The sequence below is a fragment of the Rhododendron vialii genome, chromosome 4a (assembly GCF_030253575.1).
Source record: "Rhododendron vialii isolate Sample 1 chromosome 4a, ASM3025357v1".
NCBI lineage: Eukaryota > Viridiplantae > Streptophyta > Magnoliopsida > Ericales > Ericaceae > Rhododendron > Rhododendron vialii.
Window position 1 is genome coordinate 10,169,245 of NC_080560.1, and position 18,134 is coordinate 10,187,378.

An 18,134-nucleotide genomic window follows, 5' to 3' on the forward strand; every position below is an offset into this window, starting at 1 on the left:
TAAATTCGGACGAGCTCGGAATAGGCCCAAACTTGGTGGGCTGACTTAATTTTGCGCTCCGGTCAATACTCATGAACCTTAAGTTGATGATCGATGGTGCTTTTCGGCTTAATTCCTTCGTTTAGGCCTTCAATTGCGTATTTTGCCGTTTTAGGAAAGATTTGTTTCGTTAATAACTCTTAGACCGTAATTCCTTTTAAGTTGATTCTTTTTGGGAAAGTCTTGTTTTTCTTTCCCGTTTTCAATTTTAGGAAAAGCCCCAAATTATGGCACTTTTTATTTTTCAAGTTTATTTTTAGGGTTTCTAGGGTTTCAGCCTATTTAAGGGTTTGTAACCTAGAGTTTAGGTAGCTTTTTGATCAATAATATTCAGAGATTTTCTTTCTTTTTCTTGTGCGCAAGATTTGCTCGTTGCGACGAGTTGTTTAGCTCATTTGAACTAGTACGCTAACTAGTCTCTTGTGAATTTCGCTGCGTCATTCCTCAAGTAGGGGGAACTTTTGTTGGCCATTTGATTCCAAAAATCCATACCTGGTGTGGTATTGTTTCTAGGGTTTCCTGCGCATATTCTAGTGCTTCAAACCCAAAATGGGAGGAAGAAAAAGGAGAAAAGAAAAGAGAAAAAGAAAAAAAATAATATTTTAATAAAGAATAGGTAAAATAAATTGGATTGGTGTGGTGGTGAAGGAAATGTGAGTAGGTAAAATAAAAAAATTGTACTGTTTACTAGCATTTTTACCTAACAACTGATAAACTTGCTCTTAGATATTTGATTTAGCTAATATGTCCAATCATTTGTTTGACCCAAATAAATCTCACACAATCTGTCGCATCTTCTTTTTCTTTGTTTTTTGTCAAACAAGCTAATTCCATTAAAAAACAAATTAAGTTCTATTACCTCCCAAAACATATCTAGCTTAAACATGAGTTGCCTTTAACTAACATGTCTGGCGACCTTAATAATCCGGTGTATGCTCTTGATGAAATTGGGAAAAAATCTATTCAATGCCCTTAGGGTGCCCCATGCCTTTCCTTAATCATATATAATGCGGGAAACTCAAGACTAAGCGTAAGGATCCCATAATAATGTGTGGTGGGAAGAGCTTTGGGACACCGCCGCATGGTGTCCCAAGAACACTGAGACCTTGTTCGGTTAAGGAGTATTATTCTATTTCTCTCCAATCATTACTCTTATTTTTCTCTATATCTCTCTAATTATTAGGGCAAATTTCACTGACCTCCCCTGAGGTTTCTGACACGAACAGAAACCTCCCCTGAGGTTTCTGAAATGACACTGCCCTCCCTTCCTTTACCCGACAATATCAAGGGACCCCCCTGCCGTTATCTTTCCGTTAGAAAATGGATGGAAAAGGTGATGTTGTACTATATTTTTTACAATACCTATACTACTCTCACCAGACTCTTTACCCCTATCATTTATAAAATATAAAATATAAACATCTCTACACTTTGTGCTCATTTCACTTTGATATTTTGTCCTTATTTAAAAGGATTCATATTTGTAAATTTTCTGTCAAACTCTTGTGAATTATTGGTTCGTCTTGATAAGAGGAATTGAAAAAAGTAAAAAATTAAGACTTTTACCAAATATTTTGAGAAATTCAATATTTTGGGTAAAAGTAATAAATTTATACTCTTTTGATTCCTCTCGTTGAGACAAACCAATAATCGACAAAAATTTAATGCAAAACTAGCAAATACGAAAAAAATTCAAATTTGAACAAAAACTAAAAAGCCTAAAAAACCCCACAAACAAGCCCGCACGAAAAAAAAATTTTGGATTTGTTTGTAGGATTTTTAAGCTTTTTAGTTTTTGTTCATATTCAATTTTTTTATGCAGGCTTGTTTGTGGGATTTTTAGGCTTTTTGATTTTTGTTCATATTTGAATTTTTTTCGTATTTGCTAGTTTTGCGTTAAATTTTTGTCGATTATTGGTTTGTCTCAACGAGAGGAATCAAAAGAGTATAAATTTATTACTTTTACCCAAAATATTGAATTTCTCAAAATATTTGGTAAAAGTCTTAATTTTTTACTTTTTTCAATTCCTCTTATCAAGACGAACCAATAATTCACAAGAGTTTGACAGAAAATTAACAAATATGAATCCTTTTAAATAAGGACAAAATCTCAAAGTGAAATGAGCACAAAGTGTAGAGATGTTTGTATTTTATATTTTATAAATGAGAGAGGTAAAGAGTCTGGTGAAAGTAGTATAGGTATTGTAAAAAATATAGTACAACATCACCTTTTCCATCCATTTTCTAACGGAAAGATAACGGCAGGGGGGTCCCTTGATATTGTCGGGTAAAGGAGGGGAGGGCAGTGTCATTTCAGAAACCTCAGGGGAGGTTTCTGTTCGTGTCAGAAACCTCAGGGGAGGTCAGTGAAATTTGCCCTAATTATTACTTTTATTTTTAATCATTACTCTATTTATCTCTACACTCATTACCTACGAATCCGAATCCAAAATCCCAAAACAATGGGAGAGCTTGTTCGTTTGGGGGTCAAAGCCTCTGCGCACGGTTCACAATAAATTTTCGTAATCTATCTTTCTCCGTTTATTACTTTTAAAAAAAAAATTTTAAATCCAAACCAAACAGAGTTTGAATAATCTCTCGGAATTGGGGTCTTGAAACAGTAATTTGATTGCAGTGATAGTAGCGTTGACTTGTGTTAAAACAGGGTTGTGGCGTGACGTGAACAAAGATTCGAATAGAGAGCTGCTGGAGTAGTAGAACTGTAGATACCAAAGCAGCAGTCATGTACCTGTCCTTAACAGTACCGACAGTGTGTGTTGCTAACTTGCTATACTCTGAAGCCTATACTACTATGCACTCCTACTACTACTACTTTAGTGGAGCAGTATATTCGTAGCCCAGTAGTAGTACTAGTACTACTATACTACAGTATTTCTTGAGATGCTGCAACTGGTGGAGAATACGAAAGTACTTACTAAGTACTGTAGTATTTAATTGGTTCAGTCGTCCACAGCCTGCCGGGGCAGCGGGGCTCGTCCCGAGTGACGTCCATTCCTCTTGGCAGTGTAGGGTCGCCTGTGTTTTCTCGTCGGCAATTGTTTCTCTTGCATCATCAGCCGGTTGGCGTTTGGCTCTTGGATAGCAATTCCTTGGGATTGTTATCTGATTTCATATGTGCTTATTCTCATGGTTTAAGCTGGATTTCTAATTAGAGATGCTCTCTGCTGCCAGATCTTTGAATGAACCTATGCCCAACATTTTTAAAGTTTTGACATTGTTACCTCAAAAACAAGATGAAAAATATTAAACATTACAAAAATGATGGAAAGTATTGATTTTTAATATGTTCATTAAGATTATGGCCACTCATTGGATTCTATGGTAAAGAAAATTCATGGTAAGTCAAAATCGGATGACCATCACATTTTTTTAAGTATAAGGTAAAATCATCACAAAACATGCATGTCCAAATTAAATGATATTGTCTTTGATATATAGTATGGTTCCAGGGACAACTAAAAAAACATCTAAAAAAACACCCCAAAGTTTCCGATCGAATTTCGATAATCTGAGCTACTCAATGTAATCAGAACATGATTTTAAGAATACATGCAAAAAATCAGCAAAAAAAATGACCGGAAAGGGCTTCATCCGAACTGTTTTTTTATTGAACGGTTCAATAAAAAAATGCTCAAATCAAGCCCTCTCCAGTAATTTTTTTTGCTGATTTTTCACGGGTACCCTTAAAATCACGTTCTGAACACATTGAGTTGTTCAAATCATCAAAATTTGATCGAGAACTATGAAATTGAGATTTAAGGTGTTTTTTTAGGTATTCCTGGAACCGCCCCGATATATATACATACATACTTATCAAATTATGGTAGGCCAACAAAAAAAAGGCTGGAATTCGAGTGGTCATATGATGAGAATCCAATGTCAATTCTACTATTCAAGCTACCTTGAATTTGTATGGCTCCTGGTTAGGGCATGCAATATCCTTATATAAGCCTAAAGCGGAAATCTAAAATAGGCCTTTTCACATAAATCAATATTTACTAAAGCTAATTTATTTGAAGTTTGTTTTTTAGGGTTAATAGAGGCAAAATTGTAGTCAAGTTTATCTACCAAAACATGCTCCTTCCATAAGAGAGAGGGAAGGAATATCACGTGATTAACCATTTCAGAAGAGATACTCGTCTTTTTCTCTTTCAATATGTGTTTCTTTTTTTTTTCGACGAACAAGATCAATGCATTATAATAAAAGGACACTAACGATCCAAAGTACAATCTACAAACCAAAACAACAAACAACAAACAAAAATAAAAAAACAACAGAAAACCAAAAGCCACAAAGAACCAAAACGCCGGAGTCGAACCCATCAATCACACTCGTGAGGGTAGGGCATATCTCTTCTTTTTCTCTTTCGATATGTGTTTCTTATGCGGGGCCTACTATGGAGTGTACTTCTTTCAAACACTATAATATGTTGTTCCCCTATATACACACGTACGTACGTTCATATAGTATTCTATTCCCCTAAATTTAGGGCCTTCTCAGATCAGGGTCCTAAAGCCCATGCTTCACTGTGCAAATGGACAAGCAGCCCCGACAGGCGACAACAGTATTTGCTAGCAATTGTTTGTACCTGGAGAAAGTACTCACCAGTCACCACTGATGATAATAGTACTAAAAAAAAAAAGTAGTCACAACCCTTTCCTCTTCAGTTTTCAAGGATTTATTACAATTTTCATCTCTCTTTTTTGGTTAAGAAGAAGACTTATTAGCAATCCAAACCCGTGCGTATCACAATGTGCGTAGAGGTAGCTAAAAGGTGTCATTTTGTTTGGTCATGCATTTGCATCAACTAAGAACTAGTCCTACTAAGAACCTTGCTCGTTGTTTGTTTTATCGTTTAAGCTCGTGTCAAGCGTTTGTTGAGATGGCTGCAGATTGACGATTGAGAGGTGATGCGCGTAGCTTAGCTGTTGTTTATTTGTTTCTGTTGTAGCTTAGCTTTTGTTTATTTGTTTCTGTTGTAACTTGTTTGCCACTTTCTCTTGTGCTTTGATTTGTATCATGTTAGTTGAAACCCTTCTTGTAGTCTTTTCTATTCATATATATATGATGTTCTTCTTTGATGCCAAAAAAAGAACCTTATCGAAGCACAAAATTAAAACAAATGCAAGAAAGAGTTTGTTGTTCCTAAGTTACATGTTTAATCTTACAGTATGTAATTGCTCTAGTAAGGGTATGGGCGCTGATTTGTGTATTTTAGATTTTGATCATGACGGTGTTGATTATTGAGTTGTGGCTTCCATCCACTTGCATTATTTGACTCAGCTCTCATCCGCATTCAACTGATAATTGGAGACATCCAACCACACCTAGCTTGTATCTCTCCCCTCTGGTGTTGACTGAGACCATGGCTGTAAGAGAGAGCCTTGGGCTTCAATATTTTGAATCTAGAAATCCAAGAGAGATTAGTGAGGCTTTATGTTAGCAATGTAGGAGATACAGACAGAGTGAAGTGAGTTGACAGAACTCACTTGTAAAGCTTTTCCCGTCATCTAAAATTGCTTCGATTACTCCCGTAGAGTACCCAATTTTGAAAAACCATGTATATTTTGTGTTTGTGTGTTTTCGTTAAGTGTTATTGGCTTTAGTTTAGTTCCTGGGGGCACCGGCCGGTGCATATTTTGGAGAGCTGCAATGTCAAAATCCACAATCGAGAGGAGACAAATTCTCCTTATTTTTTTCATTTAAAATGAAGATTGTCGTTGTTTGTTACAGCTTGCAATAGAGTAGATGATGTAACTAAAAGCAATAAATAATAAATAATAGAGTTGGAAAGTGATTTTTGGCATGATTGCCCCAAAAGAAGGCTATGTCAAAAGGAAGCCCGGTAATTGAATGCATCTTAGCCATAGAATGATGGTTGAGACACAAGGGCAATCACAGTACATCTTGTATATCTTTCAGGTTTCTCTCTCGACTTCTAGTATGCATCAATTGAGAAAAAAGTGTAAGTTTGTGCTAGGCACAAGTCCCGTGGTGTCATCGGTATTCGTTTTATGCCAGTGACATCATGCATGACGCTTGGTGTGCATGTGGCTGAACCGAACACAAGTGTCGGAAAAGTGTCACTGAGACGCCACGTAGGATCCGACTAGCTGCTCAATCATCTACACGGGCCGGTCTTTCGGTTCCCCAACCGGACTTGCTTTGCAGGCCTCATGGGACGATTGGGCCAAGCGTGTAGTCCACTTGTGTCCGGTCCAAGCAATCCCCAGCGAAATGGATTACCCGTAATACCAGGCCCAATGGTTAGTCGGACTCGCCCACTACAGGAAGTTTATTTGATTTTTATTTCCTTTTTGGCAGACGAAATGTTGATAGGTAAATCTAAAATATATTCACATTATTATTAGTTTTAAGTTGTAACGGGTGATAATTCTTCCTAAGTTCGAACTCTCAAAAAAAACTTATCTTATTTTCAATTGGTATTAACGGAAACTCGAGCTAATTGATGGCCGGTAGCCGTACTCGAGCTAATTGACAGCCGCTAGTCGTACCATATATTATGTCACTATCTATTACTATTCGGCCACCAGTCAATTTGCTAAAACACCATTGGCCAATATTTTGTGGGCTTTTCTATTTTCACCTCCAAATGAAAAGGATCCAATTACTTATTTAATGTATGTTGAAATAAATTAATAGGTGCGCACGATACAAGTTGTGAATTTATTACATCTCAAGTCAGAAGTAGGCATCTTCAAAAATTAAAAAAAAATAAAAATCCAGAAGCAGACCAACTTCGAGTGTTTATTCTAACTTTCCGAAATTGAACTCTCAGCTAGTTGCAGATAAAAATAAAATAAAAAATAAACTCCGCTAACTTATTGTGATAGGTTAACTATAGAGATTTCATAAGGCTATAAGTCCATCTATTAGTTTTGTAAGTCTACAAGTCTACGCGCTAGGGTACCCTATGAAAGTACCTAAAACCCAAAATCTTATAAAAGTGTCTAAACTACTAAAACTCTATAATAGGAAAGTATATTCTAAAACCCTATGAAAGCGCCTAAATCCTAAGGTACCCTATCCTATAATAAAAAAGAGCGCCCTAAAACCCTATGAAAGTGTCTAAATTCTAGGGTACCCTATTATGAACTTTCTAAATTGGACTTGACATCTTACAAAACTAATAGGTGGATTTATAGGCTTATGAAATTCACATAATGAATCTAAGACCAATTTTTTTAATTTATTAACACTCTTATTGGTCGAACAAACAAGCCTTGTATAATTTGTTTTGATTACTCAGAATGTCTAATTAAACCAGCTTACACACACCTCTGTCAATTCATGAAATACCAACGCTACTAAAGAAAATGGATGGTGTAAAATCTACACCGACTTTGAAGTTCAATGATCGGCCTCAATCATTTGCATGGTTTATTGTCAAAAAGGGATGAAATTACACATCATTTGGTTGGCAGTTTTAAGATTTAAAAAATAATAATAATGTTGAATTAGACCAAATTTCTCTTTACGAGATAGATCATTCTCTCACAATATATCATATTTAATTATTTTTTAAATACTTATTTTTTGCTTTATGAAACAAATCATTCTCTCATAATACATCGCATTTAATTTAAAGAATAAATACAAGTACTTATTTTTCTTAGTGGAACGGGGCCTAAGTTTGAGTATTTTTTCATCTTTATTCATTTTTTGAAACTGCTCAGTTCGCCCCTACGAATCCAAAAGTAATACTTACCAATATCCGCTGGACCTGATTTTTTACAGGGCCTCATAAAATAATATTCAAAAATTTATGGATATTTTACGGGGCCTCATAAAATAATATTCAAAAATTTATGGATATTTTTCTAGATTTTTTCGGACCCGAAATAAGGTCAAACGCGTTTTTCTCTACGTGGTTCTCTGCAAATCGTCTCTGCTCTTAGAATTTTGGGGGGGGGGGGGGGGGGGGGGGGGGGATCATTTTCTTGCCGAATTGACAACTCACTATGCCATTATTAACACGTTCCATTTTTATTTCGGTCACATGATCCAGCTTATGTCGACCTAACCGCCTCAGTGTCCCAGTCGAAATTTTAATACTATGTGATACACTCAGGTGTATTTCGGCATGCATTAAGCTTCAATCTTAAGGGCCTGTTTGGATGGGAGATAAGGATTGGAAGTAGGAGTAGTATTTATGAATGAGGGATAAAATTGTAGGGGTATTATTTATAGAAGGTGGACCCACATTGATGTGACTTTTATAAAGGGTGGATAAAAAAATAGTTTGTTTGGATGAGGTATAAAAATGAGGGCATAAAATAGTACTTGATTTGGATGAGAAATAAAATATGAGATAATTTATTTTCATTTTTTTAAGTTGAAATGGAAGAGGAAGGGATATTATTTAAACCTCATCCGGGGGCATTAATTAATAACATCCCAGAATCTACCCATTAATAATACCCCGCGCCCCCGGATAAACTAATCACCCTGCATCTCTTATTTATACCCCTTGTCCAAATGCTTCGCAAACCAAGGATTAGAGTGAGCCCCACCTCCTTATCCCCCACAAAACTAATCTTCCTCCCTTGTACCCCATCCAAACAGGTCCTAACAGTGCAGTTTAATCCCAGCAATAAATTAATTGCATGAATTGAATGTACCTAAAAGAGCAATTCAAAAAGAAAGAAAAGAATGTACCTAAAAGTGCAACCATAATCATACAAGCAACGAAGTTTTGTGTCGCACCAGGCCATTCTTATCCGATTCGGTTTGGTTTGTGGTTGGCAAACTTTTCAGAATCAATCTAGACAAAGGTGTTACGGTAATTAGTGATGTAAATTCTAAGTTAGTGTCGATTGGCAAAAAAAAAATGCTCTAGGTTAGTAAATTGCTACACGCAGCTAATATATATAACTCTACACATTGTAAAAATTATTGTGAATCGCCAACCCTTAGAGACGGTGTGTAGTGCGCCTTTGACTCGGCTTAGGATTTAAACATTAGTTTTGTCCTTTTGTCCTTACTTTTATTGTGTATTTCTCTCTAATAGATTGACTGTAGTTTTCTTTTCCATTGTATTCGGCTGTAATCGCTTTAAGTGTCGTTTGGCATTTTAATGAAATGTGTTTTGGATAAAAAATAAATAAATAAATAAATCGTGAATATGTTTGATTACACAGTTGGAGAAACAAGTAAAAAAAGGCTTTGTTCGTTTTTAAATTTAATTTAATTTAATTTTAGTTTTATTTTTTAATCATTACTCTATGTTTCTATTTAATCATTACCCTACTCTATGTTTCCTATCCTTTCTTATTTGCAAAGTTGGCCGATTTGTCAATGTTTCTTTTCTATTCTTTTGGTAAATTTCAATGAGAGCCCCTAAGGTTTGTCTTAATGACAAATACCCCTCTCATGTATGAAAATGATTATAATCTCTCTATGGTTTCACTGTTCAATTCACCGACATCCAACCAACAACTGTTAGATCAAACATATGAAAAAATTAGTCAATCATAAAAGAATAAATAATAAAAACTCTCAATTCTCAATTTTTTTTGTCCCAAAAGTAATAAATTTATCATTTATTAAAAAATAGGGGGTCTTTCCGAGTAGTAAAAAACAAATAATTATTTGTAAATTTGACCCTTCTTGATGAAAACAACTCCTCCGATTGGTTAAAAAAGTGATTTTAATTCAATTAAAGTAAGAGTTAATAGTTTTTTATCACTTTTTATTTTTAAAAATCATGAATTTTTAGATATAAGTCACTTTTGCTTATTCCGTCGCGTGTTTGGACAGATGATTGTCAATTGGGAGCGTCGGCGAAACGCATATAGAAAACACAAGGAATCATTGTTATTTCTCATATGTGAGGGAATATCCGTAATTTAACAAAAACCTCAGGTGGTGTCAGTGAATTTTATGTTGGGGCGGGTAAAAAGAGGCCAAAAAAAAACAAAAACAAAACTACTGCTAGTACAGTCAAGGGCGGAGCTAGGATTTTCGATAAGTAGGGTCGAAAATTTGAACTATGTATGATTCACTTTTTCGAGTTGCTATTTGAAAAGAACAATCAAATTAACAAGTTAATCAAAAAGTAGATATATATTAATAACAAGAACAATGAAACACTATTCACGTTTTGGGGATTTTTATGGATGAAAATTCTATTTTGACTCCTGTTTTTCCTAAGTACAAAACCCTTATATATGGGTTCGGGCAAAAATAATTTTTAAAGGGAGGTCAAATGAGTAAAAATTAGGTAAAAATTACACACCAATCTCTAAAAAAATTTGGGAGCCAGCGAGCTGAGCTGCCCCTTGACTCTTAATCCCTCCGCCCCTGAGTACAGTAGTAGTAAAAAGGGGTTTTCATGAAAAGAATGGTACAACCTAAAGTAGGCATTAAAATACCATAAAGTACACTTTTTTGAAATCTTCATCCTCTTCCCCTGATATAGATTTTCCCCCCATAATACTCCCATAAAGTATTAGTAGGAGTATTTACTCTTGGAGATATGCTTGACAGTTGATTAAAAACTGGCAAGATATGATAAGAGACTTAAAGAGAGAGCTATAAGTGCATTTCAAAACTCGGACCTAGACATTGGATTGGTTTTTTTGATATGTAGTAATGAACCTAGACATTGGATTCTTAGAGCATCTCCAGCAGCCTCATCTTTCTTTCGATTTGGACAAACTGCCGATCGAAGTCACAAGATTCGGTTCCCAACAAACTCGCCTTCCCAGCGGCAGAGATAGTGTGCGACCAGTCGAGTCACGGGCCCCCACTGTGAGTTCCAATAATATCAGGTTTACTCCTAAATTATAACGGCCATGACAATTTGTATATAAAAAAAAATTACACATTTTCCTCTTAGCACTTTTTTTTTATCTGCCTCTTATAGCACTTTCACCACTAGTATCTTTGTCAAGTTTTCAAAAAAAAAAAAAAGAACAATACTTTTACGTATTTATTTCTCATAAAGACATGTTGTCTATCTGTGTATTATAGCAAAATTTTACGTTCTAAAGTCCTTTGTTTTATATTATGTTTGTTTGCTATGAAAGAGAGAATTCTACGACCATGTTAAATAACGGTGCCTCCAACGAACTAAATTCTTGGCTATGCCACTGCGCCTTCCTCCTCGACATTTCCTTCTTTGGTACAATAATATAAAACAAAGGACTTAGGATGTTAATTACACCGATGGCTTGAGGTCTGGTTTAGTTGGCAATGATTTTCGATCTCCATTCAGTAACGACTCGGTTCAGTCGGCCATGATTTCCTAGTGATGGCTCTGTTACAGTCAAAACTAGGAATCGATTTGTTCAATAAATCAATTTTCCTACAAAGGTTCTGTTCGGTAAATCGATTTTTCTGTGAGGGCTAATTTGATGAGGGTGGGAGGAGTTGGAGCGTTACAGGGCCGAATATTGATATCATGGGGAGGGCTGATTTGATGAGGTTGTGATTGTATTGAATAACCCTTTTCATCTTCGTTCTGGTTCGAAACCAAGGGTTCTTCCCTAGCTAGCTTTCTCGAGAATAGCCTAGGCTGGTGGCTAGCCAAAATATGAAACGGCAGATTCCCTAGGCAATATGCCTAGGAGTTGTTGGAGATGTTCTAAGTCTAAACTAACCAAATATATCTAGAGACTAATATTAAATGTCCGGTTTGAAAATATAACTGAGAAAATTGAACCAATCAAAAAATTTGGAGTTTGGTCCGTTTAGGTTTGGGCCTGGTTTGTTTCATTTTTTGAGGAGTGGAAATTTCAATTTTCAACTCGATCTCGAGTACCTGAAAAATACTCTCCGACCGACTGCAGTTATACACATGAGTGATTGAACAAATAGAGGTTTTGATATTTTAGTAGTCTTATATACGGGTTTTGATATTTTAATAGTCATGGATAGGGGGTTTGATATTGTGGAAGTCTCGAAGCTAACCATGAAAAATTCAAAAAATCTAACCAAACCAAACTATCACGAACCACTTTTGGTTCAATGAATATTTTGACCGGTATTGGCGTCCATCATTTTTTAGACCGAAACCAATCTGTTCTTTGACTTCTTTCTGTCATTTCTGAAATCTTCGACCGAACTAAATCGGTTTCGCTTCTATATCAGGAGGGATTCGATTCGGTCAGGTAATTTTGAGATAGGGACTAATGGGCTACATTAAAGAAAACAAATGTGAGAAATTTGGCTCAAAGTACTAGAAGCCTAAAAACAACTAAAACGTCCAAATAATTACTCTTTACTAAAATATATTACTCTTACAGATGCCTCAAACAATTAGGTTGCCAATTGAATATTCTTGATACAATCGGCTTGGCACAGTATTATTATTGCATAAATGAGGCTGAATCATAACATAATTTAACCAAAATCAAACGAACCGGTTTTTAGACCAATTGAACTTCCACTTTTTTGTTGATGTTCTTTCGGCTCGAACCTAAAACCTTTCGGCACCTAAGTTACAAGAGCAACTGGACTAGTTGGATAAATCCACCCTCATCCAACAGATAATTTGTACTCAACTCACATCCATAAACGAACACATGACGTACAAATACTACTCCTATCTCAGATTTTACTTTGCCTTTTCCTCTTGTCATGTCATGCAAGTCATAACCCACTCTCTCTCTCTCTCTCTCTCTAAAATACTAGGAGTAGATCCCTTCACTAGTTCACTTCAACTTCAAGGCCCCCAATTCTTTTCCTTTCTCAGTTCCTCATACATTTTGTTTGCGCCCCCCTCGGCCAGCTCATTCACTCAACACCAACACCAAACCCTTCTCTCTCTCTCTCTCTCTCTCTCTCTCTCTCTCTCCTCATTTTCAACGTTTTCTCCACCAGATCTCTCGGACTTGCCCTTTGGAGATGCGCGCTCTTTGAGATTTCCCTCTCCTCGTGATTTTCTGGGTCCTCTCTCTCTCTCTCTCTCTCTCTCTCTCTCTCTTAAAGACTGCATTTTTACCTATTTTTATACCAAGATTATTTAACACCTGCAAACCCAAGTATCACCACTCGATTCTCGACATAACCCATTTTCGCGTATCCTATCTTCGTCTAATTTTCCGTTTTTCTCTTTCTTTTTTCGTTGCGAAAACAGGGTTCTTTTCGGAGAGAGAGAAAAAAACAATGGAGAACAATGGAGTAGAGAGAGAAGCGGCGGCGGCGGCGGGTGTGGTGATGTTCAGCGAGGAAGAGGTGAGAGAGATAAGTGGGTTTAAGAAAGGAGGAGCCGACGATGATTACGTGGAGGTGACGTGTGGGTGTACCAGCCACCGATACGGTGATGCTGTTGGGAGGCTTAGGGTTTTCGTCAGTGGTGACCTTGAAATCACCTGCGAGTGCACCCCTGGTTGTCAGGAAGGTCTCTCTCTCTCCTCGAACAGTTATAGACCCATATGCATGATTGCGCTTTTTTAAGATACATTGGTGTTTGAGTTGATTTTTTTGTTTGGTTTGTTGCCTTTGAAGGTGATGGGTGTCGCTCTGTACTGTGTTAGTCTGTTTTTACGGTGGTTTTTTGTTAAAGGGTTTGATTCATTGAGGGTTTTTGATCATGGGTTTGAATGGAAACCACATTTTGAGAGTTTCTTTATGTTCTCCTTTATACAGTTCAAGTGTATGTTGATTTGCCTGTGTGAAGTTTTTTTCTTTGATATCCTTTGGTACAATGGTGCAGCTACATCTTTTTTTGATGTTGTGGTTTGAATTAAAACCTTCTTTTTTGTTGATTAGGTTACTTGTATATTTTTGGGTATCCTGCAATGCATGTTACTTCTATTGTTTGTGGTCAATGCAATAACTCGTGGGCTTCATCAGCATGTAATGTGTGGGTTTTTAGTGTTGGAGTTCTGTTCTTCCTGTTTGGCAAAGTGAAGAGTTTGTTCAATCACGTAACTTGATTGGTTTTCTTCATGGGTTTAGACTTCTGATGCATTATTGCTTGCCATGAGATGTGACTTCTGATGTTGTTGACTTAGTGCTGGTTCATGACTAATGCAATTGAGAATCAGTTCTTTTCATACTGAACTAGTTCTGAAATGGACTGGAAGTCTAAAACTTTGTGCTTGGGTTCTGTCGTGACTCATGAGTCACTAATGAGTCATGACTCTTGATAGACTGTGATGATCTTCATATAATAGAAGTTTGCACTTTGCAATGCATAGAATGCTGTGAAAATGTGATCATTAGAATCTACCTGTGGATGGTTTGGAGGGTTAAAAATCGGAGGAGTACCTTTTCTGACAAGAGAAACAAGAGGGTAACCAATAGACGCGCTTCATTCCTTCTTTATGTAAAAGTAATATCTTTCTGATTTGCGGCTCTATAATTTTACCACAGATCCACAAGACAAATCAGCACCTAATTGAATTCATCATTTTTTCCTCTCAATTCCATAATATACAACAAGCACACAAAGAATTTGGGGGCTGATGATGAGTTACGAATTGGGCCGAGCAACGAAGTCTGACAACCACTTAAGGTTGCAATTTCAAAAATTGATTCAAAGCAGAAATTTGAAATTCTGTGAAAACTTGGGGTTGACCAGAGGATGAATCCTTTTCTCGGAGCAGTTGTTAGATATTGCTGGGTGAAGTAGTGGTACTTTCACATATTGTTACTGCAAACCTTCGACCCCGCATTTTCTTCTAGCTGATTGAGTTGTCATGCTTGTATAAACTTGTGTAATAGTTCCTTTGTCGAGGTCCATGGAGGGCATGTAGTGGTACGATCTCATGAATTGAGACAAGACCAACATGCTGATTTTATGTTCTGAATCTGAACTTGAACTTTTTGAATTTGTTGCTTTGGTTTGAAACATTGGCCTTGTTGGACTTATGCAGTTGATTTCTGCCAAACTGTAGATTTGTTGAACTGCTTGGGAGTTCACACTCATTGTTGTTGTTGGACTGTCAGTATTGTTATCTGTTCACTTTTGTCATGCTAACTGGACATATGTTATCTATACCTTTTCAATTTCTGTTCCAAATTTTGATGTTTTTTTCATGATCAGATAAGCTGACCCCCGCTGCATTTGAGAAGCATTCTGGTAGAGAAACAGCAAGGAAATGGAAAAATAATCTTTGGGTCATTGTTAATGGAGAGAAGGTTCCTTTGTACAAGACACCGCTGCTTAAATATTACAGTCAAGCATTGAAAGGTGCCAATAGGTCTCACAGATCACAGAACGGGCGAGTTTGTCATCGTGATGAGTTTGTTCGCTGCACTATGTGTAACAAAGAGCGAAGATTTCGTCTTCGCAACAAAGATGAATGCCGGATGTATCATGATGCATTGGCAGATGAAAATTGGAAGTGCGCTGATATGCCATATGACAAGTATGTTACCTTATCCTCTACTGAATGAATTAATACTTGAAAATGCGTAGGAGTGAAAGATTTTCTTTCCACTTCTTTTGCGTGGAGGGCTTTTGGGTTCTTTCAAGTTTGGCACACCAAAGTTTGTCTCTCTCTTTGTGGCTTGTGCACCTGTTCAGTTGGATGTTGACCACCTTTGTTAGTAAGTTGCTAATGTAAGGAGACGTGTTCAATATTTTCCTCTTCCATTGCCACAGTTTCCTTAGAGTGCAGAAAGTGATGCAGCAAAACTGACTGCCATAATCCAATGACGTTTTTTTTATCTAAATAATTGCTGCCAATGCTAAGAACAAGCTCCATGGCTGAAATTAAATCCTCGAAGGGGTTGTAAGACATAATTTTTGGAATTGATGTAATATACTAACCAACAACTTATCCGTTGCATTTTGTCCTAACCGCCTTTCGAAGCTCCACCTATGCTATGATACATTAACAGAGCTTCTGGCATAATTGTTGTATTTCCAAGAACGGTCAATCAAATATAGTGTAGGACTTCTAACATAATTGTAGTACAAACCGAAAGACAACTAATGAAACTCTGCATCAATGAGGAAGCTTATTGATCATGTCTTCAGCTAGCGGGCTGCATCAGTCTCCCCTGGTTGTAGAAAACTCGTCCTTGATTCACATCTTGACTATTAACATGGCCACTAATTCCATGCTCAAGAGTTTCACTTGGGTATTCCTTGACCACATATACCGTCATGAAATTTCCAATAGGATAAGCACATGGTAGGAATGTGAAGTACTTGGTGAATACAATCTAGAACTGCAACACTTTCATGCTTAATAACTCCAACTCATGAAGCATGAACACGTCGGAGGCATATGCCAGTGTTAGCCACTTGCCAGACACACTGTTTGGACACGTGTCCAACACTCAAATCAAAAGTGTACATTTGTTCTTCTTTTCTTTTTTATATGGACACTCATGAGGCACTCTAGAACATGGTCGGGACACGTTAGAAAACTTTCAGGACACTTATGGAACACGTTGAGGTGTCAAATGAAATACTAGGCTCTAGTTAAGGTTTCGAGAAGTCGTCTTCTCGTGAGATAGATGATGGTTGATAAATTAGACAAGTCAAGAGGTTGGGAACACTTTTTATTTATTTATAGAGCATGTCAAAATGTCGTGTAGACTTATTGACGAACAAATCCTACACAAAGGACCATTAAATGAAACATGAGCATGTATGGAGAGGCTTATTGGCCGAGCCTTTAATCATAGCTAGCTGCGAACTTCGGAAAGCAACTATTGACATCAACTACACTTGGTGTTCCTACTCATATTTGTTGTATGCATATAATTGTCATGATTTATCGATTTGGAAGAAAGTAGCATTATTTGCACTTGTATGGATGTGTATCACATTGTTAATCCATAGAGGTATCTTGGCAACAGTATAATGGTTACATTTACATGGTTACATCGCTGACCTGGGTACTGGACCCTCCTTAGGTTTTAACACTAAATGTATTTGCCTGCTGGGGAAAAGGGGCGGCAGTAAAGTAGTGGGAATGGTTCTTTGTCAATCAATTATGTCTTCGACTTCTGTCCTAAAGCCTTTCTCCTTGAGGGAAATCTCTTTCTACTAGTATGTGTGTATGTCCCTCATGTTCAATCCTTGTGATGGAACGAATTACCTATTCCCTTTCTTGGCATGAGACTCATAATTATGTGATAATATCTGTACATGGTATGATTCTTTCATATTTTATTTGATAAGCAATTCTTGTGGTTCTTTCACTGATATATAGGTTTTTCGGCATTCTTTCCCATATTCACTTACCAGATTAGAAGACATTGAACAATGTTGTGTTCCATCCAATACCCACTTGTTACTTAATACATTTAACGGAACACTATATCAGCAAACTTACGATTGGAAAGTGAATGGTGCAATGAAGAACGCCTAGTTATGGCAAGTGGCAATCATAAAGATATATGTCCTCAGTCTGAACATTTTATATGGAAATACCTTCAGTGGTATTTTTTTCGCTAGGAGTAGAACTTCAAGCTTCAGAATGTGGACATTTGAAGTCTGAAAGAGTGACTCTTACCAAGAGTTAAAAGTTTTTCTTAGCACCTATAAGATTTTTTTTCCAACTCTTGTGATGTATGAACAATCGAATCCTTTTTTTTTTTCTTTCTGATAAACCCTTCTGATTATGTTCAATGTACTTTTAACCATGCTAATAGTCCATATTCAAAGTTCAACTCTACTTCATGTGACTGTCTGCTTCATGTGCTTCAGAGTAACTTGCGAATATGACGAAGAACGGGCAAGTCGCAGGGTGTATAGAGGGTGCTCCCGCTCTCCAACGTGCAAAGGTTGCACCTCTTGTGTTTGCTTTGGTTGTGAAATCTGTCGTTTTTCAGACTGCGGCTGCCAAACTTGCATCGACTTTACTAGGAATGTGAAACCTTGAAACTCCTAGAAGCTTATGGTTCCTTTCAATTCTTAGTCCGAAAGTTCCTTTTCCCTTGGGTGGGTTATTTTTTCCCCATTATTACTTCAATTTAACCCCCATCCAGCATTTACAGAAAGCTTCATTACAATGAAGCTTTCTGAAGACTTGAATTTTTAATTTAGTCCCGGTAATCACAGTTGACTGGTTTAGAACAAGCAGATCCAGTAATTTATTCCCTTTATTGAAATGCAGTCTTCAGAACGAGTCTCTTTTTGCTA

General features: G+C 36.8%; 1 protein-coding gene across 2 annotated transcripts; it reads left to right on the plus strand.

Moving 5' to 3' along the window:
* Positions 1-12,614: 12,614 nt before the first annotated feature.
* On the plus strand, positions 12,615-18,134 carry LOC131321965 (protein ULTRAPETALA 1-like). 2 transcript variants are annotated; one of them, XM_058353032.1, is made up of 4 exons: positions 12,615-12,973; positions 13,164-13,427; positions 15,078-15,402; positions 17,700-18,134. In XM_058353032.1, the coding sequence occupies exons 1-4, from the start codon at positions 12,670-12,672 to the stop codon at positions 17,872-17,874; spliced, it is 1,068 nt and encodes a 355-aa protein (XP_058209015.1). In that variant the 5' UTR covers positions 12,615-12,669; the 3' UTR covers positions 17,875-18,134. The 2 variants fall into 2 exon arrangements, with proteins under 2 accessions (XP_058209015.1, XP_058209016.1); XM_058353033.1 differs by having other exon boundaries at positions 12,652-13,427.